This window comes from Nomascus leucogenys, chromosome 20 (assembly GCF_006542625.1).
Source record: "Nomascus leucogenys isolate Asia chromosome 20, Asia_NLE_v1, whole genome shotgun sequence".
NCBI lineage: Eukaryota > Metazoa > Chordata > Mammalia > Primates > Hylobatidae > Nomascus > Nomascus leucogenys.
The window spans coordinates 54,884,815-54,910,550 of record NC_044400.1 but is presented as its reverse complement, the minus strand read 5'-3'; the positions used below and the strand labels follow the sequence as shown (position 1 = coordinate 54,910,550).

The following is a 25,736-nucleotide window of genomic DNA, read 5'->3' as shown; positions in this document are numbered from 1 at the left end:
AGGGAGGAGGAAATTTACTAGCCCGAGGGAGGGAAAACAAGTCCCCCAGAGAAGAAGACGGCGGTACTCGCTGGGGGGCGGCGGGGGGGGGGAGTGGGCTTTGGCTTAAAGAGGGCTGGCTGGGATTGGGCACACTTTGAGCGGCCCCTGGAGCTGAGGCTGGGCTTTCCCGAGCGCGGCGGCTGGCTGACGCTCCCTCCCGCCTCCTTACCCCGGGCCCTCCTTCCTCGCTCTCTCCTAGTGTGTAGTTTCAGCGGCTCGGCTGCTTCTGCCGCCGCCGCTGCAGCAGCAGCGTCAGGGACAAGCCTGATCCATGAGCGAGCGAGCACCCAGCAGCAACCACCACTTTGGGCAACTTGCGGGTTTCCTGCTCGCGGGTAGCGAACGGGAGCTTCCCACTAGCGGTTCAGTGTCTCCGAGCCGCTGCAGCCCGAGGGGCGGCGGGAGCGCCCTCACCAGACTCTCCCAGACGCGAAAAGGGACGAGACAACTGCGGAATTCACCAGCCGTGCCAGGGCACTTCCGAGGCCACAACCGACTGGCACTTTTTCTCCCCTTGGCAAACTGGATTTTTTTTTTAAGCTACTTGGCAGCTGTCTCTGACTCCATCTCCCCCTCCACCCCCGCCCCAAAGCCTTTGGCTTTTCTTCGGAAATCCAGACAGAATTGGGCATCTTTGTTAATTGCCGTTGGGGACGCCCGGCCGTGCGCTTTCGCCGGCTAACATCGCCTGTGCTGCGAGCCTGGTTTGCTCACCTTTGAACTGCAAAGGGATCAAGTTCAGCTTGAGTTCCCTGCATTGGGACTAAGAGGAAGGAGAGAGCGTGCAAGAGAGCGAGTGGGAGAGGGGGAAAGGGGAAAGGAGAGGAGGGAGGAGAGAGAGGAGGGAGGAGAGAGAAAGGGAGGGAGGGAGGGGAGGGATCGAGAGAGAGCGGGGAGAGAGAGAGAGGCTGCAATCTCCTCCCTGAATCGCGCACAGCGCTGCAGATCCCACTGCTCCGACATGCGGGCCGAATGCAGGTGAGAAAAGGCACGGACTCTGCGGCTGCGAACCCAAACTTGGTCACCGCACGGTGCGCACGGCTCAGCCTTCGCCCCCGTGGGCGAAAGGCTGCTGCGGTTTCAGGCGGCTGCTTCGTGACTAATGACCTTGCGCAGAGTTGTTAAGAAAAAAGAGAAACCCGCGCTCTCCGGGATGAGAAGGGACTGACTCTCTGGGCGTCTCTGAAGATGGCTCGGGCTTCTCTTTGGCGCGCCGGGGGGACCCGGACACGGACCGCTCTGTGACGCGAGTAGTCTCCACTGCACCGTGCCCGAAGCGACGTGCCGGGGGATTTTTCATTCTCTATCTGTTGACTGGCTCCCCCGCTGCATGAGCAGAGTCGGAGTTGAGACTGGCTTGTTGCTGGCCCCAGCGCCTGGTGCAGGAAGCGACTCACGTTTGTCTGGGCGGCCGGAGCCGGAGCAGAGCTTGGGTTTGGAGTGAGTGCCTGGAACGTGAATTGGACTCAACTCGAGTAGCAGCAAAGACCAGCGGGCTGGCAGGAGGGGGAGGCTGCAGGCTCATTCCCCACCTCTTCCCAGCCCCACTGCCCGTCTGCCGGAGCGGTTCTGGCCCCTTCCGACAGAGCGGGGACGAGAGCCGGGGATTCTCCGCCCGCTGCGGGGATGACTCTGGGTGGGGGGGCCGCCGAACCCGCGGCGCTCAGTGTCCCGTGAACTGTGAGTACTGCGACTGAACGGCGGCAGGCGAGCGGGCGATTAGCACCCATTGCATGAATTATGAAACAATAACTTTCGGAAGAAGCAGGAAGAAAAAAAGAAGCATCTATCGCTGCCCTCCCACCCCCATTCCCGGCCGACTCTCCACGCCGCTTTTGCCCCCTCCCTCCCCTCCCTCTCGCTCCTTCCTTTCCGGGAGAGGGGAGAGGACTGGGGGGAGGGCAGGCGGCCGGCCCCGGAGGAGGGGGGCGCCGAGGGGGCTGTGGTTAGAAGGAGCAGTAGCAGCAGCAGCAGGAGAAGATGCTGAGGATGCGGACCGCGGGATGGGCGCGCGGCTGGTGCTTGGGCTGCTGCCTCCTCCTGCCGCTCTCGCTCAGCCTGGCGGCCGCCAAGCAGCTCCTCCGGTACCGGCTGGCCGAGGAGGGCCCCGCCGACGTCCGCATCGGCAATGTGGCTTCAGACCTGGGCATCGTGACTGGATCGGGTGAGGTGACTTTCAGCCTGGAGTCTGGCTCCGAGTACCTGAAGATCGACAACCTCACGGGCGAGCTGAGCACGAGCGAGCGGCGCATCGACCGCGAGAAGCTGCCCCAGTGTCAGATGATCTTCGACGAGAACGAGTGCTTCCTGGACTTCGAGGTGTCGGTGATCGGGCCCTCGCAGAGCTGGGTGGACCTGTTTGAGGGTCGGGTCATCGTGCTTGACATCAACGACAACACGCCCACCTTCCCGTCGCCCGTGCTCACGCTCACGGTGGAGGAGAACCGGCCGGTGGGCACACTTTACCTGCTGCCCACAGCCACTGACCGCGACTTCGGCCGCAACGGCATCGAGCGCTACGAGCTGCTCCAGGAGCCCGGAGGCGGCGGCAGCGGCGGCGAGAGCCGGCGCGCCGGGGCGGCCGACAGCGCCCCCTACCCCGGGGGCGGCGGGAACGGCGCGAGCGGCGGCAGCTCGGGAGGCTCCAAGCGGCGGCTGGACGCACCAGAGGGCGGCGGCGGCACCAACCCCGGCGGCCGCAGCAGCGTGTTCGAGCTGCAGGTGGCGGACACCCCGGACGGCGAGAAGCAGCCGCAGCTGATCGTGAAGGGGGCGCTGGACCGCGAGCAGCGCGACTCCTACGAGCTGACCCTGCGGGTGCGCGACGGCGGCGACCCGCCTCGCTCCTCGCAGGCCATCCTACGGGTCCTTATCACCGACGTGAACGACAACAGCCCCCGCTTCGAGAAGAGCGTGTACGAGGCCGACTTGGCTGAGAACAGCGCCCCGGGGACCCCCATCCTGCAACTGCGCGCAGCCGACTTGGACGTGGGGGTCAACGGACAGATCGAGTACGTGTTTGGGGCGGCCACCGAGTCGGTGAGGCGGCTGCTGCGCCTTGACGAGACGTCCGGCTGGCTCAGCGTCCTGCACCGGATCGACCGCGAGGAGGTGAACCAGCTGCGCTTCACGGTCATGGCCCGCGACCGCGGGCAGCCCCCCAAGACCGACAAGGCCACCGTGGTCCTTAACATCAAAGACGAGAACGACAACGTGCCGTCCATTGAAATCCGCAAGATTGGGCGCATCCCCCTCAAGGACGGGGTGGCCAACGTGGCCGAGGACGTTCTGGTCGACACCCCCATCGCTCTGGTGCAGGTGTCCGACCGAGATCAAGGCGAGAACGGGGTGGTCACCTGCACTGTGGTGGGCGACGTGCCCTTCCAGCTCAAGCCAGCCAGCGACACCGAGGGCGACCAGAACAAGAAAAAGTACTTCTTGCACACCTCGACCCCTCTGGACTACGAGGCCACCCGGGAGTTCAACGTGGTCATCGTGGCGGTGGACTCAGGCAGCCCCAGCCTCTCGAGCAACAACTCCCTGATTGTCAAGGTGGGAGACACCAACGACAACCCGCCCGTGTTCGGCCAGTCGGTGGTGGAGGTTTACTTCCCTGAGAACAACATCCCCGGCGAGAGGGTGGCCACGGTGCTGGCGACAGACGCAGACAGCGGAAAGAACGCCGAGATCGCCTACTCGCTGGAGTCCTCTGTGATGGGGATCTTTGCCATCGATCCTGATTCTGGGGACATCCTGGTCAATACGGTGCTGGACCGCGAGCAGACTGACAGGTATGAGTTTAAAGTTAACGCCAAAGACAAAGGCATCCCCGTGCTGCAGGGCAGCACTACGGTGATTGTGCAGGTGGCTGATAAGAATGACAATGACCCTAAGTTTATGCAGGACGTCTTCACCTTTTATGTGAAAGAAAACTTGCAGCCCAACAGCCCTGTGGGGATGGTCACCGTGATGGATGCTGACAAGGGGCGGAATGCAGAGATGAGCCTGTACATAGAGGAGAACAATAACATTTTTTCTATTGAAAATGACACGGGGACCATTTACTCCACAATGTCTTTTGACCGGGAACATCAGACCACGTACACTTTCAGAGTCAAGGCTGTGGATGGGGGAGATCCTCCCAGATCTGCCACAGCTACAGTCTCGCTTTTTGTGATGGATGAAAATGACAATGCTCCCACAGTTACCCTTCCCAAAAACATTTCCTACACTTTACTGCCACCTTCGAGTAATGTCAGGACAGTAGTAGCTACAGTGTTGGCAACAGACAGTGACGATGGCATCAATGCAGACCTGAACTACAGCATTGTGGGAGGAAATCCCTTCAAGCTGTTTGAAATTGATCCCACTAGTGGTGTGGTTTCCTTAGTGGGAAAACTCACCCAAAAGCATTATGGCTTGCACAGGTTGGTGGTGCAAGTGAATGACAGTGGGCAGCCTTCCCAGTCCACCACGACTCTGGTGCATGTGTTTGTCAATGAAAGTGTTTCTAATGCAACTGTGATTGACTCCCAGATAGCTAGAAGTTTGCACACCCCACTCACCCAGGATATAGCTGGTGACCCAAGCTATGAAATTAGCAAACAGAGACTCAGTATTGTCATTGGCGTGGTTGCTGGCATTATGACAGTGATTCTAATCATCTTAATTGTAGTAATGGCAAGGTACTGCAGGTCCAAAAATAAAAATGGCTATGAAGCTGGCAAAAAAGATCACGAAGACTTTTTTACACCCCAACAGCATGACAAATCTAAAAAGCCTAAAAAGGACAAGAAAAACAAAAAATCTAAGCAGCCTCTCTACAGCAGCATTGTCACTGTGGAGGCTTCTAAACCAAATGGACAGAGGTATGATAGTGTCAATGAGAAGCTGTCAGACAGCCCAAGCATGGGGCGATACAGATCTGTTAATGGTGGGCCCGGGAGTCCTGACCTGGCAAGGCATTACAAATCTAGTTCCCCATTGCCTACTGTTCAGCTTCATCCCCAGTCACCAACTGCAGGAAAAAAACACCAGGCCGTACAAGATCTACCACCAGCCAACACATTTGTGGGAGCAGGAGACAACATTTCAATTGGATCAGATCACTGCTCTGAGTACAGCTGTCAAACCAATAACAAGTACAGCAAACAGGTAAGATGTATCCCAAATATATTTAAATATCCCAGGGAGGGCTAATAACTCTGAGACAGATTATCTTCTGTAAAGTTTTGTCTTCTTGTTTTTAAAGTTATTAAAATTTTAACAGTAGGAATTTAATGTTAATTTTTGCACCATTAATTTAGCAAAGGCCATCTACAAGAGGTGTACTACTGTATTTTGCAAATTCAAATTAAGGTTCACTAAACTACCGAAAGAAGTATTCAGAGTAGGCAGTGTTTTGCAGTTCTGTTTGCACTTGACATCCCTAATTCGTACTACATTTTTTTGTTTCCAGAATAAATATGTATGTATTACTTAGATGGTTAGTTTTCACCTGAAATTATTTTCTTCTGTGGCAACTAAGTGGATAATTACATCCAGAGAAAAAGTTTCTAAAGTTACTACTGGTGTCTATGCAAATTGGATACCATAAAAGTTTTAGCTATGTTATTTACAATGCAGGATTTTACAGATAAATAGATGCTGATTCATGCAGATGTAGTACTAAGTCTGAGATATTGAAATACTGACTACTTTGATGAAAATGCTGGTTTAAAAATATTTACTGATATGCAAATGTCATGCAAAACTCCACTTTCAATCTTTTATATCTATAATAATTGATACCTATAACAATTAGTGTTCTATAATGATATGCAATTACCATTTGCATTCTTCCTGTTTGGTATTAAAAGTTTGCAAACAAAAACACATTGCATGAGCCACTTACTATTTAAGCCAAGTAATGAAAGTATTCATGATTGAAGTACTGTGTGCAAGACTATTTTGGCATGCATTTTGATATATTGAGAATGTAAAGATTATGTGGAATATTTGACATAATAGTTTCTCAGTGAAATGTAGAAAGAGTAAAAAACACATATATTTTGAGGCGGAACTTAAGCAAAACTGAAATTTATTTTTGAAAGTTTTCCTTGTGTAATATAGAATCCTCAGAAAGTTTACTTTGTATATCCACCAAAGTTTGCCACACAGCAAACAAGACCTTTTGGAAAGGACTGTGTCTCATGGTACAGCAACCTGAGCTAATAAAACATTACGCATTTCTTACTGTCAGAACCCATCTCAAGAAACACAGCTATGACTGTCAATCTAATTTCTATTAAATATGCTTTGCATGTGGAATGTGGAATCCGAGAAGAATTGAGGCAAAGGAAAAAGTTATTTTATAGCCTCATTGAAGATGTTATAGAAAGAGATATTAATTCTTAATTGCTTTCATGATTATTGAAATTAATATCTTAAATAAATATTTTCTGTATATAGTACTTTACTGTAGCTATTTGGATAAGGAGAAATAGTCTGAATATACTTTTATATCTAATAACAAATGCAATCCAAGAAAACACCAGCTCAAACTACATTTGCATTAAATGGCTTTTGAAAATATGTCCTTTGGTATATGTGAATTTGAATTATTTATTTATTTTAAACCAACATTTGACGTAGTGGAGTATTTATATCTGTTGTATTATTGTGTTACATGGAGTGAGAAGCTGATTTTTGTATTGTTTTGGTGCTTTTATCAGTTTTGTAAACAGGGAAGATTCTAGCTAAAATGGTAGCACTTTTTACAGATTAAACACCCAAAAATAAATTGAGATTTGTAGACATTTCTCTAGAAAATAGTAACACCTAATGCAAAAGAGTGTGAAGGGATCTGTCTGCAGAATATTTACATCTCGGTTCTTATCCTAATGGTACTTCTGTCCTGTGTCTGGATAGCATTTGCATTCTAAATTGTGTAATCTTATGCTTTTGAGTGGACATATCAAGTGACACTTTTATGGATATTTTATGCAAACACTTCATATGTTCTGTGCTGTCACTTAAGCTTCATTTGGCTCATCAGATGAGGTTAGCTCTATATGATTGAATATTTAAAACAGCTAGTATCAAGACTGTTGGCATCCTGTTTAAAAGGCAAAGTGATATGCTTATAAATAAACTAATATATGGTGTTAACCTCTTAACTGAGTAAAGAAGTCCATATTCCAAAAGAGAAAACCCTCAAAGCAATTGGAATGAATTGCACAGTTTGCCAAAAGTGACTTTGGAAAACTTTTCTGTCATTATGTATTCAAAAGAAGTATACACTTTTAACCACAAGTAAATAGCTGACCTAAAATGAAATAAAGGCAGATGAAACACATTCTCCTTAATGTAATTAGTAATAGTAATTGATATGTTTCATCTCCTCAATATTGCTGTCAGGGGACAAGGGATCCATTTACAAAGTTACATTCTGTTTTGGCATCTGACATAAATGGGTTCCTTTTTGTTCTGCTTTTTGTTTATGCCATAAGTAGACAATTTCCTATGTTTATTTTTAAAATATATGACCTTCAATTTTTACAGAACTGCCAAAATACATTTTCTTTGATTAAACCAGATGTTACAAAAGAAAAAAAAGAATTCAGAGTTTCGCAGGAATTTCCTTCTTTTGATAATGGATTTATCTAAGGTAAAACTAGACCGTTGTATTCTTTCAATTCCATAGAGCAGGTCTAATTTAAAAATTGAGATTTCATTTTACATAAAGACTTCATTTTATTTATAGTTTTCCTGAATTGCCTTATTACAGTTCTTTATTTGTGAAAAAATTAAAGTGATGTTTCTGAAGAGTGTTCTTATCTTCATGAAAATTAGACATTTTAAAGTGTTGTACGTAAGTCCTGTTGTTTTCATTATAATAGGTTAAACAGCTTTGTAGAAATGAAAGTTTGTAAATAACTCTCCCTTAACCTCTTACTTTTTGTTTTGTTTACATAGACTTGAGAGCCATTCAAATCAAGCTTCTATAGTTACTCTTTGGCACACTCTAGGAAATGTGTGTGGTAAAGTTGCTGAAATTATTTCCTAAATTAACACTTTAGAAAGACTCACTGATGATGTAGCACAAATTTTCATAGTTCATACCTTTGCATTTCAAACAAAAGCCTTTGCTCTCAGCTAAATAATGTGTTCAGCTGAGCAAAATGTGGATCATTGACAGCATTATTGAGATGAGGTATTGAGATGAGGTATCCACCTTTCTGTGTCATTCTTCCTTCGTAAACCTGGTCTTGGTAGTTACTAAACTTTTGTGAACTAGAAGTACAACTGTGTTTTTCATTCATAGCATAAAGGCATATGCATTCTATTTTTCTGTTTATTTTTAAGTCTCCGATACTTTACTATGTGCTAAGCATTTTTCAATTTTCTTTTAAAATAATGTAATCCCCCCAAAGAGTGATAGTATGAAAAGTACAGTTACTATTTTGCTTATTATTCTCAAATTCTATTGAGCTTATCCTTGATATGCTGTTATTTAGATAATGCACTTACAGGTAAAAATTTTATTGTATTTAGTAAATGGAAAGTAAGGTAATTTATTTTTGGCAAGAACTTAGTTTGAATAAACATCCATTTTAAAATCCATTTGCAGCTGATCCTGAAATACAAAAAATTTACATCAACTTCAGTGACAGTTTCACAGTTTGTCTTCACAATGTTCTCTTTAATGATTGAATTATGCTCAATATATTCATTGTATACTTAGTGAAAAAATATGGGAGAAGTTATTTTTTAATTGCTTCAATTTTGGAAGCAAATGGTTGACTTGCTGTCATTTATTAAGCAATAAGAAAACTAAATGTCAATTCATTTGTGTGTGTGTGTATATACATATATATATATATAGAGAGAGAGAGAGAGAGAGCTTGCATATATATATATTCTTTAGTGGAAATGCATCTACATAGTGATGCCAACCGTAGCTTCCAGTGCTCATTCTGTAAGCATAATTTTTACAATGCGTTTCTCCTGTCTATAACCAAGGATGTTTTCATAAGGCACAATGAATCTGCATATGGTGAAATTTCTGTTACATTTGGCCTGATACCATAGGCAAAAGACTAATAACTGATGGAAGTTAGGCTGTGTCTTTATTCATCTAGTAAAGCAACATTATCTGGATCTCTGGATGTCTATGAAATAAGGAAAAGGTCATCCATTGATTTGATCCGCAATGAATTTGCAAATTTATATAGAAGTCCACGTGATTATTTGAATCTTATCCCAAACTTATCGTAAACCAATTAATGACTTAGATGTAAGACCACAAAGTCAGTTTAAATATTTTAATAAACCATCTAGTACAATAAATATGGCAAAGTCATTTTTTTATCTTTCTATCTTTGAGTAATTACATATCTTGTATGTGAAAAAGTGTGAACATGGTTTATATCACAAACTCTGTACACACAGAGACATATACACACATATTCCTGTATACCATTTATAGCTGTATTAGTCTTTTATTTAGTCATGATGTTTATAGATTAATATGTGAAAAATACCTGAACTTAAACATACACAATGTTGAAATAAAATATACTATAATCAACAGCTTAATGACTGTACATGAAATCACTAGCATCATCACATTTTAGAATGACAAGGTGTCAAACAGTCCCCTCATTTTAATAGGAGACTGAGGCCCAGCATGAAACAGTGACTTGATTGGGATTACAAAATTGTCAGGGATATAATGTGGACTAGAGTCCAAGTCATGGAATGTAGTGTCCAGTTTTCTTATTTATCTGATCATACTACCTTTGGGGGAAAAAAACTGAATTTCTGTAACTTTCTCTGTATGTATTTCAATTGCAGTAGAAATCTGTTGAAATTTACTTATTTATGACTATATATTTGGCTATGAAGATTGACATCTTTACAATAGACTATAATTCTGCTTTAGGCTCCAGTTCTTCTGTGTAAAATTATCTGGGAAAATATAATTCAAAATTTACAGAATTTTAAAGAAGTTAATAATTCTTATCCCTTATGTAGGATTGTCATTGATAACCTAGAGTAAAGCATCTTAACATGGTTAAGAACATATATTCTGTTGACAGAATTTTTAATATTAGCAGAACAATGATAACAGACATAAGTTCCTTCCTAGCATTTAGTATATTTCAATAAAAATTCATTTAAATAGAAAAGAATTAAAACATTCTACACATTACGTATGAAACTTTTTATGCATTCTAATTGTGATAATCTTTTACCTTTTCCATCAATATTGATAATTACTTTTGACTTCTGGGCTTGTTTGCATTTTGTCAACTTTGCACATACATTTTCTTTTAGTAGCATCCTTAACACACAGTCATGCACGAACGTTTTCTCTTTATTTGTTTTCTAGCAAATTTTTAGAAGAATATGACATTTTGTTAATTTTCAATTGGATTGCTTCCTTGTTAGGCAGTTAGCCAATCTAGTGTACTAGATTCTAAATTTGCAGAGTGATAAAATATAAATTATTGAACCTATTAATTTTAAAAATAAAATCTGAACTATTTTAAAAACTAAATATCATGTGACAAAGCCATTACTTCAACACAGCAATCTACTCCATTAAACATTTTAACATCTTTTCTTTCCTGGGAGGATGTGGTGGTGGAGGTTAAGTAGAAGATTTAGTATAATTATATACAGTATTTTAAATATATAACCAATTTTGTTTAGAATAGTCATGTATAAAGAGTGTATAATCGATTTATAGACTACGGCAAGGTTTCCCATTCATTTATTTCCTATGACTCTATAGAAATAGTAAGAGCTGTTCCTGTATATCTAGAGTAAGCTTTGCTTTTCTTAGTTTTTTTAAAAAGCCCATAGAATCTTTTCTAAAGCAGTGACTCTTTTGTGGTACATTACACAGTGCTTTATTTAGCATTAGTGTTGTGGGAAAAATCACATTCTAAGAAGAATTGAGCTGAAACCACTAAAACTAATCTTAATTATCACTTCTGGTGAATTAATGTTTTAAAGGCAGAATCAAGGTTTATTTTCAGGAATGTAGTGATGTTTGTATTGAACTCTAAGGCTGTGTACAAACAAAAAGCTATTAAAGCTCCCAAGTAGGATTCCTCTGACAAATTAACTTCCCCCACCCCCAAGTGTATTTATTATTTACAAACACAAAATTGGCATTAAATTTTTTCTCTGCTCCTAAATCTCTACTATAGCTTTCCAATTGGGCATAAGACACTGGGGAAAATTTCTTTATCGATTTTTTTATCTGCATAAATCTTTATTTTCCTTCTTTCAGATGCGTCTACATCCATACATTACTGTGTTTGGCTGAATTCCACTCTAATATGATGCTCCATTATGCACCATACTGTGATGACCTTTCTACTCCGAAACCTGCTGGAGCCTGCCCTTGGCCGTGGGGTGTCAGCCAATCACTGCTTGTTCCACTTGTTGTACATTTTATTTTTGAGTCTTTTTCTTTCTCATATACGGAAAAATAGTATGAATATAAAATAAATGTATGAAACAGTATTAATGCAGAAATGTGCTACTAATGGATGTCTGAGTCACCAGGAATTCCATTCTTAAAGAGGCAGTTAGCACCTATTAGAGTTAATAGTCACATCTTTAAAAAAATCTGAAAGCATATTGCAACAATAAGTTTGAGACTTTGTGTGAACAAAGGGAAATTCAGTCTCTTATGTCTTTGTCTTTAATACATTAAATACTGATTTTGAATGAAAATCTAAATTGATCAATATTTTTATGTGCCATGTAATCACAGGCCAGTCAGAGAGTTTTGTTAGAGTGAGGGATAAAATCTTTTGCTCATTCTGTGTGTGTATTTTTAAATGCTGTTTTGTGTGTTTGTGTGTGTTTCCATATATATATACATATATATATATGCTAGAACTTCAAGCAATATTTATAAAAATATTGTCTGTAAAACAAGTTTGAGAAATTAATTTTTTATATTTATAATGGGCACTGTAATGGATTGATTTTTTTCTTAATCTTGAAATAGTGACCAAAATATTTATATCGTTTTTGAATTTATTTTTTAATTCTTTAAGAAAATTTAGAACTTTTCACTTTGATTTGCTAAAGTCACTGTAGTCACATTCGGAAGGAATATGTGGCTTTCTGTTCTTTATGGGCTACATTTATCAGAAGTCCATATTTATTAAACATCCTATTTGATGTCAGATAACGTAAACTGAGGCAGCTTCAAAGGGTCCAGCATGTTACATATTATTGAGAGAGTAAGTGACTGAATTTTAGTTGTATGAGCAATATTATAGGTAGGTCAGGGAGTCTTCTGGATGGCCCCTCTACCTCTTTATGTTTGTATGTTTATGTCTTTGTTTGTTATGTCGTATGTGTTTATGAGCCTAGAAAATAAGCGTTCCATATGTAAAGTTTAATAATTTTGTAATACATTTACCACGCTGTCTGCCCTATTAAAATTGTCCACAAATTTGGGAACTAAGAATGCCAAATTCTCAAGAGTTTTTGGTGAATCACTCTCAATATAAAAGCCGTTTAAGAAAAACAAATAAATAAATATTGGAAGGACATTGGAAGTGATAGGGAATGCACTGTAACCCCTGTGAATCTCTAATGTATACTTGAGGATTTTTATTTTATAAGCTGTGTATTTAATCTTGCAAAAGGGAAATTTTCAGAAACATCATTGCAAGTACAGTAAGATTTCGGTATAAAACTTAATTATCCTCAACCTCTCATTTTGTTTTGAACACAAGGACTAGTGTAAGAAACTGGTGAAAGGAACCTTACCAATCTCTGCTTCTTGAAAATGCTGTTTTCCTCATTCCAAGTAGTAAACGTCACTAGACATACTTCAAATGTAAATCCCGCAACAAGTCACATCAACTTAAAAACAAATTACAGAAAAAAACAAAGTCTAGAATTTTGGGTTAATTTAATGTGCAATCACATAGAAGTGATATTTATGAATACCTTCACAAAGAAGAACATTGTAAGTTAGCATTCTCTAAACAGGTTGCAACACACTCTTGAGGTATGAATCAATTTGTTGAGTCTCTACCACAATTAGAAAAGTACAAAATAAAATAGAAAAATTCAGAGTACATCACCCGTAGTAAGAGTAAATATTGTCTTGTGCAATTTTTGTTTCAGTTGTGTTTGTGTGGAGGTGTGTGTTTCTGTTCTTGGTTGCTATGTTAAAAATATATCTTACTGTGGGAGCAGTCGAGAAGGTTTGAGAATCAGCACTCTAGACCAGGGTAGGAAGTTATGGCTATTTACTATTATGACTGGAAAAACATAGTAAATCAAAGCAAGAAAAAAAATGCTAACACTCTCAAGGATATTAGTGTACTATTAAGCTGAATCAGAATGATCAACAGCATGCTGATTACAGCAACATTTATCAACAGAAAAAAGCTTTTGAGAAGTCTGTTACCATTCCTCTACTATTCTTGTGATTAAAAAAAAAAAAATCTTTGAACACGTGCCATTGGTTTATTGACCAGATACAGACTCCCAGTCCCCCTTCCCCATTCCCTTACCATGCCCAGCGCCTCCCCAACTATCCCTCACCCAGGTGTTGCTATCAAACTCAGGTCTCTAGGTCTGTGAGTCTCCTTTGTAATTACTGGAACTCACCATTTACGGAGGTGCCTGTGGACAGTGGACAGGTTTAGACAGAACATACCACATATTACCCTGCATATTTTAGCATGTGGATATTTTATTTTAAACTAGAAGACAATAATTAATTCTCCATTTCAAAATCTGAGAAGGAATATGACATGCTAGAGACTGGTCTATTTTAGAGTAGTTCATCCTTTGGATAAAGTTTTTTCCTTTATCTATCAGTACTGGTCCTGGTACTAAAACAATAATAAGATAGAGTCTTTACCCTCGTGGAATTAATATATTATAAAGACGATAATGATACTTTATTTCATTTAAAAATTTTATTTTATTTTCTTAAGAGACAAGTGTCTCATTATGTTGCCCAGGTTGGATTGGAACCGCTGGCCTCAGGGGATCTTTCTGCCTCAGCCTCTGAGTAGCTGGGAGTACAGGTGTCCACCGCCACATCGAGCAGAAAAATGATAGTTTATATTTGTATCATGCCTCTTAAACTTCAAAGCATTGAATACATGTTTGCTTATGTGTACCTCAGAACAAACTGTGAGGAAGAGCACCAGTATCCCGAGGTGAGGATACTGAAATAATGAACAGATTTTTCATGACTCTGATGTAGTAACTAACTAAATAACCTTATAACGTCTGTGAAAAAAATATTCAGTCATAATTCAAGAGTACTGAAAACATTTGAGGGAAGTTTTGAAATGTATGTTTTGGAATATAGAAGAATTCCTTAAAACAGGTCCAGTTTTTCAAACTTTTTGAATCACAAACTGCACTTCATACTACTAAAAAAAATGCTTGCAGGTATAATTTGGAGATCCAGTTATTCCATTGGACTTATAAACTACAGCCACATATGTGATTAAAAAACAAAACCCTCAAGAATTAGGCAAATCACTTTATAACCCTAACTTTATTTTTTAGGTAATCTTAAAAAAAAAAAAAAAAAAAAAACCTACCAAAGTCTTTTGGGAGCAATTCCACAGTTGGAAATATCTCTCTGGGAATAATTTTCTATCTGCAACTTTGCAAAACACTTTTCTTTGATGTGCGTGTTTAATCCGTTCATTTTCTAGAAAGTGTATTAATTTTCTATCTCTTTTTTTTGTTTGTTTTTTGAGACATAGTCTGGCTCTGTTGCCCAGGCTGGAGTGCAGCAGCACGGTCTCAGCTCACTGCAACCTCCGCCTCCCAGGTTCAAGCGAACCTCCTGCCTCAGCCTCCCGAGTAGCTGGAATTACAGGTGCCTGCCATCATGCCTGGCTAATTTTTTGTATTTTTAGTAGAAATGGAGTTTCACCATTTTGGTCAGGCTGGTCTTGAACTCCTGACCTCAAGTGATCCACCGACTTCGGCCTCTCAAAGTGCTGGGATTATAGGCGTGTGCCACTGCACCTGGCCATGATTTTCTATATCTTTAATACACACTGCAAGGCTTTGGAGTGAAGATACAACAACAACTAGAATAAGTTCCCTGTCTTCATACATAGGATAATGAAAAAATAATATATATGAGACAAGGGAGACATGATGCTCACAGGGACTGCCCTCAAGTTTTTTTGCCATCACAGTATTTCCGCAGCCCAGCAGAGTGCTGGGCTTAGAGGAGGCACTCATAAATGTTTGTTGAACAAATAAACAAAGGGCCTAGGCTTTGTTGCTAGGTAGCCTGCAGATCCATTCACATTGGATTGTTGGAATATGGTGTGGCTATTTTATATTAGGCTCCGAGAATCTCATAGTTGCTATTTTCTGCCCCTGCTGGGTGGGTGTCTCCAAGATGAAAGTCTACCTGCTGTGTTGGCCAGAGTCCCTGCCTTCCTTGTGTGGTGTGTGACCCTTGTTTTGGTAGCACATGGGTAATTCTCTGATCTCCCCGCTTCCCTTCTCCTTGGTGATGTAAGCACGGAAGCCTTAGACAAGCTAAACTAAAGCAAATGTTTGAGGCAAGTAAGAGACGCACAGGTCGTACAGTACACTTTGACATTTTGAGGGGGTATGAAGAACAACCACAAAAACGTACAGGTTTTTAGCATTTTTCTGAATATCATTATCTGGAGAAGATGTAGATACATGTGCACACAAACACACGCACAAATCTCTGTTTTTGTCAACTGATATGTTCCTGCAGATATTATTCCTTCATTGTGCTAATCCATGCTCACTGATAAACTTTCCATCTTTATTCAGTCAAATGTCAAGCAGCCATGTTTAAAGGTGAGGCGGGGCATATCTTGGTTTACTAAGCAAAGAGGAAAGTGCCATATCTTGAGAGCAATGGGCAGTGATTTGAGAGCAGAGCAATGCCTTGCAACTGAAAGTCACTTCTGAGCAGCCCAGAATTTTCGAAGGACTCCTCTTTTAAAGTGTAACTGACCGTAAGTGACCTCTGAAGCAGTTTGGTTCAGACTTTAGCTCGCCAGGGTGTAAACTGCTCTAAGTGGATAACTAGGTCAGCACCTCACAAAGATCAATAGTCCTTAAGAAACAGGAATTTTGATTAGGGCCTTGAGGAAAGATGGGTAACCCTGAGTAGCTTAGAAGACTGAGACTTGGGTTAAGGTATCTTGAATTCTAGTGAGGAGTTGGGGAGGTAGGGTGAGATTATATCAGAGAAGGATGTTCAAGCCTGACAAAAGCAAATGTTTGTGGCCTGGAATTTTGGGCCAGGGCCCTGGTGACCATAAGGATGCCAGTAAACATCATGCTGTATGATTGCAAGATTCGTGTGAAAAAGTAGGAAACCTTCACTTCCTCATATTTAGACCAAGTGGCTTGTTTGGGTTTGGTTTTTGTTTTCAGGCCAGAATATCCAGTCTAACTGCTTCATCTCCATTCATTTTCTGCTCTCATACTATGGGAGAAAGAGGAGAACAAAGAAGAAAAAGGGGAAAAAGAAAGTAGAAAAACTGCATGGCACCATACCTGCCTCCTCTCTACTGTTATGTTAGACAAGTATAGTAAAAATAGTTGCCACTTTTGACACATTATTGCCACACAGTGGTTTCTTACCCTAACTTAACTGGAGGAAGCTGAGACTTAAAGAGGATAACAAAAGCGTGTTTTTCCACTGTTGGAAGAAACTTGAAAAAATACAAATGATAAAAATCTGTGGAATATTTAGAGCAGACCAAATGCAAAGAGCTCTCCTACCCCATACTGGTTGGATGGACTAAATGAGATAATATATTTCATTTATTTACTTGTAATCTTTTAGCAAAACAATAAAGATTAAATGGAATTAAAACTATATTTAATAAAAAAAATCGGGGTGATCTCATAATGTGGTGTGGGACTGTGTTAACCAAGTGTAATAGACCTGTGATTTTTATCTGGCACAAATGTCATTTTATTTTTTTAATTAATTAATTTATTTATTTTTTTGAGACTAAGTCTCACTCTTTCGCCCAGGCTGGAGTGCAGTGGCGCGATCTCGGCTCACTGCAAGCTCCGCCTCCCGGGTTCCCGCCATTCTCCTGCCTCAGCCTCTCCGAGTAGCTGGGACTACAGGCGCCCGCCATTGCGCCCGGCTAATTTTTTTGTGTTCACCGTGTTAGCCAGGATGGTCTCGGTATCTTGACCTCGTGATCCGCCCGCCTCGGCCTCCCAAAGTGCTGGGATTACAGGCGTGAGCCACCGCGCCCGGCCACAAATGTCATTTTAAAGGTAGGTTTTGCATGCCCCATTCCCAGAAAATCAGTTCTAGGGAGTCTGTTCTATAGCCTAGAAACGTGAGTTTTTAACGCTAACCCCTCTTCTCCATTCTGATTGCAAAATGCAAGCTACGCTAGTGAAATTTGCAGTTAAGGCTTTTGAAATTCTTACCACCTTCTTACTGGTTTACTCCTCAATGGTTTCTGGAAAAATAGAAAACTAAAGCTGGATGAGGGAATCTGAGTCTGCCTTCTAGCCCCAGCTCTGTCACTGACTGGCTGGTGTGACCCTGTGAAGTCCCCTTCAAGTCTTGAAGTCTCTGGAAACTCCTCTTCTGTCACTTTAGATTATAACTTCTGCTCTGATTACATGACAGTTTATGGGAGTCATATAAAACATTTGCAACTTTTTGAAGCACTAAAGCAACTGAAGAGAATATTTCTAATTATCTATGAATTTCTCTAACCTCTTTTTCAGTTGCACTTACACTTCGGGGGGCATTTTCAATATATTATATTTAAAATATAGGCTGGGTGCAGTGGCTCACACCTGTAATTTCAACACTTTGAGAGGCAAAGGTGGGAGGATCGCTTGAGCCCAGGAGGTTGAGGCTGCAGTCACCTGTGTTCACGCTGCTGCACTCCAGCCTGGGTGACAGAGGGAGATCCTGTCTCAAAAAATATGTATGCATACATATATGTGTGTGTGTGTATGTATTTGTTACACTTATCACTTGTTTGATCTTGTGATAGCTTATCCTAGTCACTGTCTTCAAAGTTACAATAATTTCAGATCAAGGTGCACCACATATACCAATAGGTGCGGTCTTCCACATATACCAATAGGCACTGGGTATTGTGAGAATGACTTTCAGTGCTATTGACATGTCCCTGGTAAAGATGGAGAGGTAAAGCTTGTTGTCATAAACTAGGTAGTATAGGAAAAACTCACAGTAGTTTGATAACATTCTTTTTTACAGTTGAAAAAATTCCAGGTTAGTAGAGAGAGTCTATGTGAGTCTACTCAGGATGTTATAACAAAATACCCCAGACCGGGTGTCTTAAACAACAGAAGTTAATTTTCTCTTGGTTTTGAAGGTTGGAAGTCTCAGGTCAAGGGGCTGGCAAATTCAGTTTCTGATGAGGTCTCTCTTACAGGCTGTAGGTCTCTGCCTTCTCTTTGAATCCTCAGGTGACCCTTCCTCTGTGCCTGAGTGGAGAGAGAGCTCTGGTGTCTCTTCCTCTTTTTATAAGAACACTAGTCCTATCAGATTAGAGCCCTAACTTTATGACCCCATTTAACCTTAATTTTCTCCATAAAGGCCTTACCTCCAAGTACAGCCACGTTAGAGAATACGGGGCATAATTTAGTCCATAATAGAATCTATTTTTTTCTGAGCAAAGACATGTTGGACTGGACCATCGTTTCTTCGTGAGCTTGTCATTATTACACACAGCCCGTCCATTCCTGGGAAAGTACACTTCCCATTTTAAAGGAAACTTTCCTTCCCTTGATGAGCTCCAAAAAACCAACCTTATAGATGTGTTCTTAAATTGAAAAAAAAAAAAAAAGGTACAATTACTATTGCTTTTGTGAAAAATACATGAATCTATACTATGTTTGCATGGGCATCAAATTTAAAATATATTGTTTAGCTTACTGTATCTAACTTATTAGGCACATCACTGCTGTCTGCAATGTTAAGCTTTCATGGAGATTTCTGACATTAAATAACATCTTAGTTTTTTTTAATTCTGCTAACCAATAAGTTCATGAGGGTATATTGATTAATGTAAAATCAACATTTACATGAAACAGTCTAAAAACTGTTTCACAAATTTAACAGTTCTTTTTAATGGCAATATTCATATTTAGTCTTAAAATTTTAGTGCATTTTCAGCATTAAAATGAAAAGCAATAGGAGTTAAGTGGAGAGGGAGTCAGTTGAAACAGAAGCGTAGACTTAATAATTCTTCTTATGAAAGCACAGTCTCAGTGGATTTTCATGCACAGTAGCATAATTGGTCTGACACAGATCCAGTGGGTCTGATTTCTCATGGCATATGGAAACTGCCAGGCATGTAACTGAGGCTGGTACCACGCTCTGAGTGACTCTTCACTGTTATTATGTATGCATGCAATACACGTTTTATCATGAGACCAATCCATGGACAAATTTAAAATTATGCTTTTGTTCCCTTTGTGCTTTTCAATGTTTAACATAAAATAAAAATTTCCCATGATAAAATTAATAATGAGTAACCTGGAACTGTATATATATAAATCTGTGTCCAGTGTGCTGTAGGAGTGATGACTTTGTGAGCCTAATACAGGATAAACTCATCAAAGTCCGGAAGGGGAAATTCCTCCTTCTTTTCCTTTGGTCAGCATTTCTAGGCAACAAAATCTAACAGCAAGTAGACTTTTTCTAAGAAGTACCTTTCTAAGCTTCTAGAACTAATTTTGCATTTGACCCTCTACAATTAATATTAGAAACTTTAACAGTTCCCTTGTTCACGGAAATGGCAATAATGATGGTATAAACAAATATATATTTTTTAAATTGCATCTAAATCTGTTTTTCAGTGTATTTAACTGTTGAACACAAGGATCAATTTCATATACAGAGATGGCATTTCTGTTGGATTTAGGAAAAATAGATGGTAATGTCTGGATTTTTCCCAAACTAATGCTTATACTGTTAGGTCAAGGATATTAAAATTTACTCTGTTACTAAAACTTGATGTTTTCTTTAATATTTTACCTTCAATAAGAAATTTAAGTATGTGAGTATGTATTTATGTATAGTGGACATATTCATATGCCTATATACATATACACACATGAAACACACAGAAAGAGGTAATACGGTTGACATTTCAGAAAGAAAATAGTGAATCACTACTATATGCCAATTATGGTTAAGGTCTATTCTAGGCACTGGAGAAGAAGTAATAAATGAAACAAAAAAGTTTCTTCCTTCATGGAGTTTTGGTTTCAGTGTAATAATATGTAAATAGTATATAAATGATAATATGTAAATACATAAAGAGCTAAACTTACATTGCACACTATATTTTAGGCACTGGTCAACATATTTTACATATATTAACTCATTAAATAGTGATAATGATAAAGTAACACCTATAATTATCTTCATTTTTAGTTGTCAAAGCAATGTGCAGCAGCGTTAAGTAACTTGCTCATGGTCACACAATTTGTAAAGTGATAGAACTGAGGTTTAGGTATGGACAGTTGGGCTGCAGAGGCCACTCTCTCTGCCACTGTGCATATATGAAGTAGAGGGAACACATCTATTTTATAGCCAACTAGTTCTGTGAGAATGGAATTGGATTCCCTTGCTTGTCTTCCCTTCAGTGATATTTCAACCTTGCTATTTTAGTATCTTGTGCTATGTTCTTGAAATTAGGTCACTCTGTCCAATTTTTTAAAAAATAGTTTCACCTTAAACCTTACCTTATGCAAAACAAAAGATGGGAAGATGCATATTAGACCAGTTCTATCCTGTGCTTTTGGGAAACACTTCATAAAATATTTTTTTTTCATTATTTTATTTCAATATTCTTCAATTCACTCATTATGTATATAGTTTATTATTGATATCATTAGTACAGGTAGGAAAAAATAATCTCATTGTTTTTGTTGATTGCCAGTTGATTCAGGATAGGAAAATGCCTTTTCACAGAGAATAACATTTTGACTAGGATTTTTTTAAAAGTACATTTTGTTTACCTTTCACAAAAAAAGATACATGTTTTTCTCTTGAGGTTTTTTTTTAAGCTTTCAGAATGTTTGAAAGAAAATAAAGTGAAAGTGAATCACTTATATAAGATTCTAGTTTTACCTAAATTAGGTGTTCATTATTAAATATTCAATTAAAATATGACCTATGTCATTTAACAGTTTCTTAAAAAATATCATTTTACTTCTTATTAAAAGCATTTATATAAATTTTCATGATACATGCTTTCTTCTTTTTTATTCAAAGAATATGAAACACATTTTTAATCAGCTAAAGTGTACATAAGCAATACCAAAGCCCATCTGAAGTTGATTCTTTATGAAAACAATGGTGCAGTGATTTTTTTGCTGTGACATTGTGTTCTTAATATGTGGATGACACTTTTCATTGTAGTATTTTTTTTCAACTGAGATATCTCAAAGTATGATCTTTGTAATGTAACTTTGAGATCAGTTATATAATATGTTTTTAATACATATGATCTGAGTCGATATGAGTATCATTAGAATGATTTAAAATTTTAGACTTCAAAAACTAGTGAATTAACTGTGTGAGGCTGTTTCCTTAGTCCACTTATGCATTTATAGAGTTTTGTTTACTCAACAGTAGATTTTTTTTTTTTTAGATAGGGTGTCACTCGGGCTCAGGTGATTCTCCCACCTCAGCCTCCCAAATAACTGGGACTACAAGTGTGTGCCACCATATATGGCTAGTTAAAAAAAAAAATTATAGAGACAGGGTTTCGCCATGTTACCCAGGTTGGTCTGGAACTCCTGATGTTAAGCCATCTGCCCGCCTTGGCCTCCCATAATGCTGGTATTACTGGCATGAGCCACTTCACCTGGCCAACAATAGATATTAAAACATTGCCACCATTGCATTTTTTCCTATGAATGGAAATAAAGTGTACTAAAACGGTAAAGAACCCAGCCAATCCCCTGCAGATCCCAATGCGCAACCGATTACCTCCTTATCATTCGTTTGAAAGTTTAACTCCCAGTTGGAAACAACCAACTTAGAGGCAAATAACTCTGAAAGTTGAATAGTGTTTGTTATTTGCTGAATAACTGTGGGCACCACAGATATAATCTGCAATTACTATATGAGTAGAGTATAAGCAAATTAGGGGCTGGAACAATCTGGCTCGATTTGGAAAGCTGTTTCAAATTTAGTGTCTGAAAGTGGACAATTAATTTTGAATCTATAAACGTCAATGAAAATATTGGTATGCTTTCAAGGAGGGTTCAAGAGAAGAAGAAAAGATTGAGGATGCAGCGTGTTTTGCATGATCTCATTGTAAGAACTTGATGAAATTTATGATTTGCTCTGTGTCTATTATTATCATTCTTGCAAGATGTTTCCTGGATATGCCAGGAATACGCTTGTGAGTCTTTGTATTCACTCAGACAAGTGGCAGTTTTCAGTCCTCAGTAAAAAATAGTGTAAACACTCACCTCACACAGTTAATAATAAAATTGTATGTTTATCAGTTCTTGAGAATTCATGGCTATTAATTTTGAATTTATTTTTGATTTTTTTTTTTTTTAAATTAGAACAGTTATTGTCAGAGCACAAGTCAGGGCTTCCTAATGGCAAATAATCATGTAACTGCACTGCTTAGCCAGACAAATAGTTTAATGAAGAATTTGTGCTTACCATCTCAAGTATTATCTAGAATATTGCTTGCTAATCATTAGATGAAGGCACACCCTGGAGGGATATGAAGTGTCTGATGTCTCCACTGTGTCGTATTGCCATTAATAGGATAGCATATGCACATCGTGAAGGAAGAACAGACATAGCTTAGAAAAAACAAATTGATCCATATAATATAGTACTTTTACAACCTACATGTATATATGGCTATATGCATTTCTCTTTAGAAATGCTGGGTTCTATATATTAAGCTACAGAGATGCTGTGCAAAGAAACTGAGAGTGATTTGTGTGAAGCCTAAACAAAGGAAATTCAGAAACATTTCTAGTCCTAATTATTGTATCATGCATATTTGTGAAACTTACCTGGAGTTCAGAGTTGACAGGTGTGATGCCTTTTTGATCTTTGTCATTGGTATACTAAAAGAGTGCTGCCACTTGAGCTGTGAATTTTGTTTTAATTCGGCTTCATATGAGAAAGAAAAAGAATATTCATCACATACTGCTTCATATCAAAAGAAACTGAAATGCAGAAAGATCCTCACATCTAAAAGCCACATAACTTACCATACAATATGCCATCATATTAGTGGTTACAATCCTGGCTAGGAGGCAGATACAGATTTTACAAGATTTATTTTAGTCTTGATCTCTGATGTTGAGCAAATCGCTCAGCTTCTCTTTATCTCTGTTCTTTAATTAATTCATCTAATACTCTCTGGGAAATGTTAAGACACTATAAAAATCCAAGTGACACTTTGGATATTGATTAATATAATATCTATTACATAATATTGTAAATAAACTAGCTTTGGGGAAGATGGTGGGAAATATAAACAAAAATAAAATAATGATGCCAAAAACTGAAGCTAAGTATTTTCCTAAGGAAAAAAATAGTTTTTTCAAAAGAATATCTTGTAACCAAAAATAGCAGAGTTACATTGTCACATTTTATTCCTAGCATTCATCTGTGGAGGAGAATTGAAGACATATTATTTTATCACTGCGCAAAAGCTGAAATGTCTTATTGAAGAAAGGAGAGAAAATATGCTTCAGAACTAGAGAGGAAAGTCTTAATTTACAAAAGGAAAAAAATCAAGAATTTTGCTCAGGGGTTCAAAAAATGTTTGGCTTATTTCTTTTTTATCACTTAAGCTGGTTTCTTGCTGGGCCTTTTTACTGAATAATTGAAAAAAAACTGGGTGGGGGAGGGACTTTTTCATCAAAGGAAAAAGATAGTAAGAAGTAAATGTACTAAGGGAATATAGATAGGAAGTTGTATCTTTCTGACTACATTTTCTCCTAAACTTATAGTTGAAAAACCCTGAAAAAATATCAGCCTCTGAGGAAAATGCTACAGATTAAAACATAGCATTCTCTGCTCCTTCAATCCTTCTTGTCAATCCTTCTCTCTCTCTCATACACACACACACACACAAACACACACACACAAACACACACACACAAACACACACACACACAAACACACACACACATGCATACCTCCACAAGCTCAAATTACTTTATGTTTTAAACCAGTCATAATTTATCTTTGCAAACTAAAAAAAAAAAAATCAGTTTGGTGTGAGCATTGAAACTTTGGGGGAATATTGGCATTTTTGGAAGCTGCTTTCACAATAAGTATTATTAACTATCTCACTAGATTTCAAGTTGTGGAGGAAAATTACTAGAATAATGACTTGAGCAAAGTAGAAATTCTGTACTTGGCAATCTTCCTGAAAGACATGGGATTGGAGGCAATCTGTATCTCCCTTGATTCTTCAGAATGCTCTACAACAGAGTCAGTTTATGATAGTCTGAGGTTTTGCTCTTTTCTTTCCGCAGTGGCATCCTGTAAGCTTTTGCACTTACTCTATCTTCATTTTTCCCGCCAAGCTGTTTTCTCACTGTCTCAGAGGAAGTCAGAAGTCAGTATCTACCAAGCAGCCAAGTGGTAGGATTTTAAACGCTGAATGTTTTTTCAAATTCAATGTCCCAGCTGCATTGAAAAAACCATAAAGGACTAACAGACTAACAAATTTATATTTTTTAAAAAATCAGCAAGTTTCCAACATTCCTTGATCCATACAAGACTAAGGGTCAGTAAAAGCAAAAAAGTTTCCTTAGGCTATGTCTCCATTAACCTATATAATTCCAAATAAGGTGGGACCATAAGTAAGACTCTAATAATAATATAACCATGATTTACGTGTCCAGTGGGTGTTGTTCATTCATTTAACTCCCAATTATTAATGTTCCATTACACCAGTAGTATGAAGCAGGAGCTGACAGTCTTGTAGGGGAGACAGACTTATTCAGGAATAATTATAATGTAGTATGATAAGGGTTATAATGGGAACCATATGTACCCTGAAGAAGGACTGACTGATTCCTAGGAAGGATGACACTTGACACTTGCCTCACAAGAGTTAGAATATGGCTTTGATTTCTTTCTCCTTTACCAGTCCTGCATCAGTCTTGCAGCCTTGGCCATAGGGCATCAACTATTCTCACTGGAGCTGAGTTGGGATGTATTTTTCTTCACATTCCTCCTTTACATTTCAACAGGTTTTTGCTTTTAATAGATTGCTAATGGATTAATTCTTTAATTGTCAATCCTAGAACCGGTTAATGAGCAATTCCCATTAGCTTCCTGTATTTTAGTCATTCTATGATTTTGACCAAAACTGAACTTAACTCACTGTAACTGTTCACCCTGAATTCTTCACTCTTGGCTCTAAATGACTTTTAGTTATTTTTAGATGTCAAATCACCTTCAGATGGGAACTTTTGCCATCATCGAGGAGATTGAAAGTAGAGGGACAGATGCTGTGAAGTGATTTCCAAAAAAACAAGGAGTTTATATAAAGAAGATATATAGGCACTTTTAATCATGGAAACATTTCTGGAATGTTTACCCCCTCCCATGGCAACTTCTTTGAAGAGTACAATTCATCTGAGTCATAAATTATATTTTCCTAAAAACAGTC

General features: G+C 39.4%; 1 protein-coding gene across 3 annotated transcripts in view; it reads left to right on the top strand.

Moving 5' to 3' along the window:
* The first annotated feature begins 946 nt into the window (after positions 1-946).
* The window catches only part of PCDH7 (protocadherin 7), a 423,966-nt gene continuing 399,176 nt past the window's right edge, over positions 947-25,736 (top strand). The window contains exons 1-2 of one of the 3 annotated variants that reach the window (XM_030801356.1): positions 947-5,196; positions 11,327-13,904. In XM_030801356.1, coding sequence (XP_030657216.1) covers positions 2,023-5,196; positions 11,327-11,362 — 3,210 coding nt within the window. In that variant the 5' untranslated portion in view covers positions 947-2,022 and the 3' untranslated portion in view covers positions 11,363-13,904. Of the gene's footprint in view, positions 5,197-11,326; positions 13,905-25,736 lie in introns of those variants that run through there. The other 2 variants (XM_012499619.2, XM_030801355.1) reach the window with 2 other exon arrangements.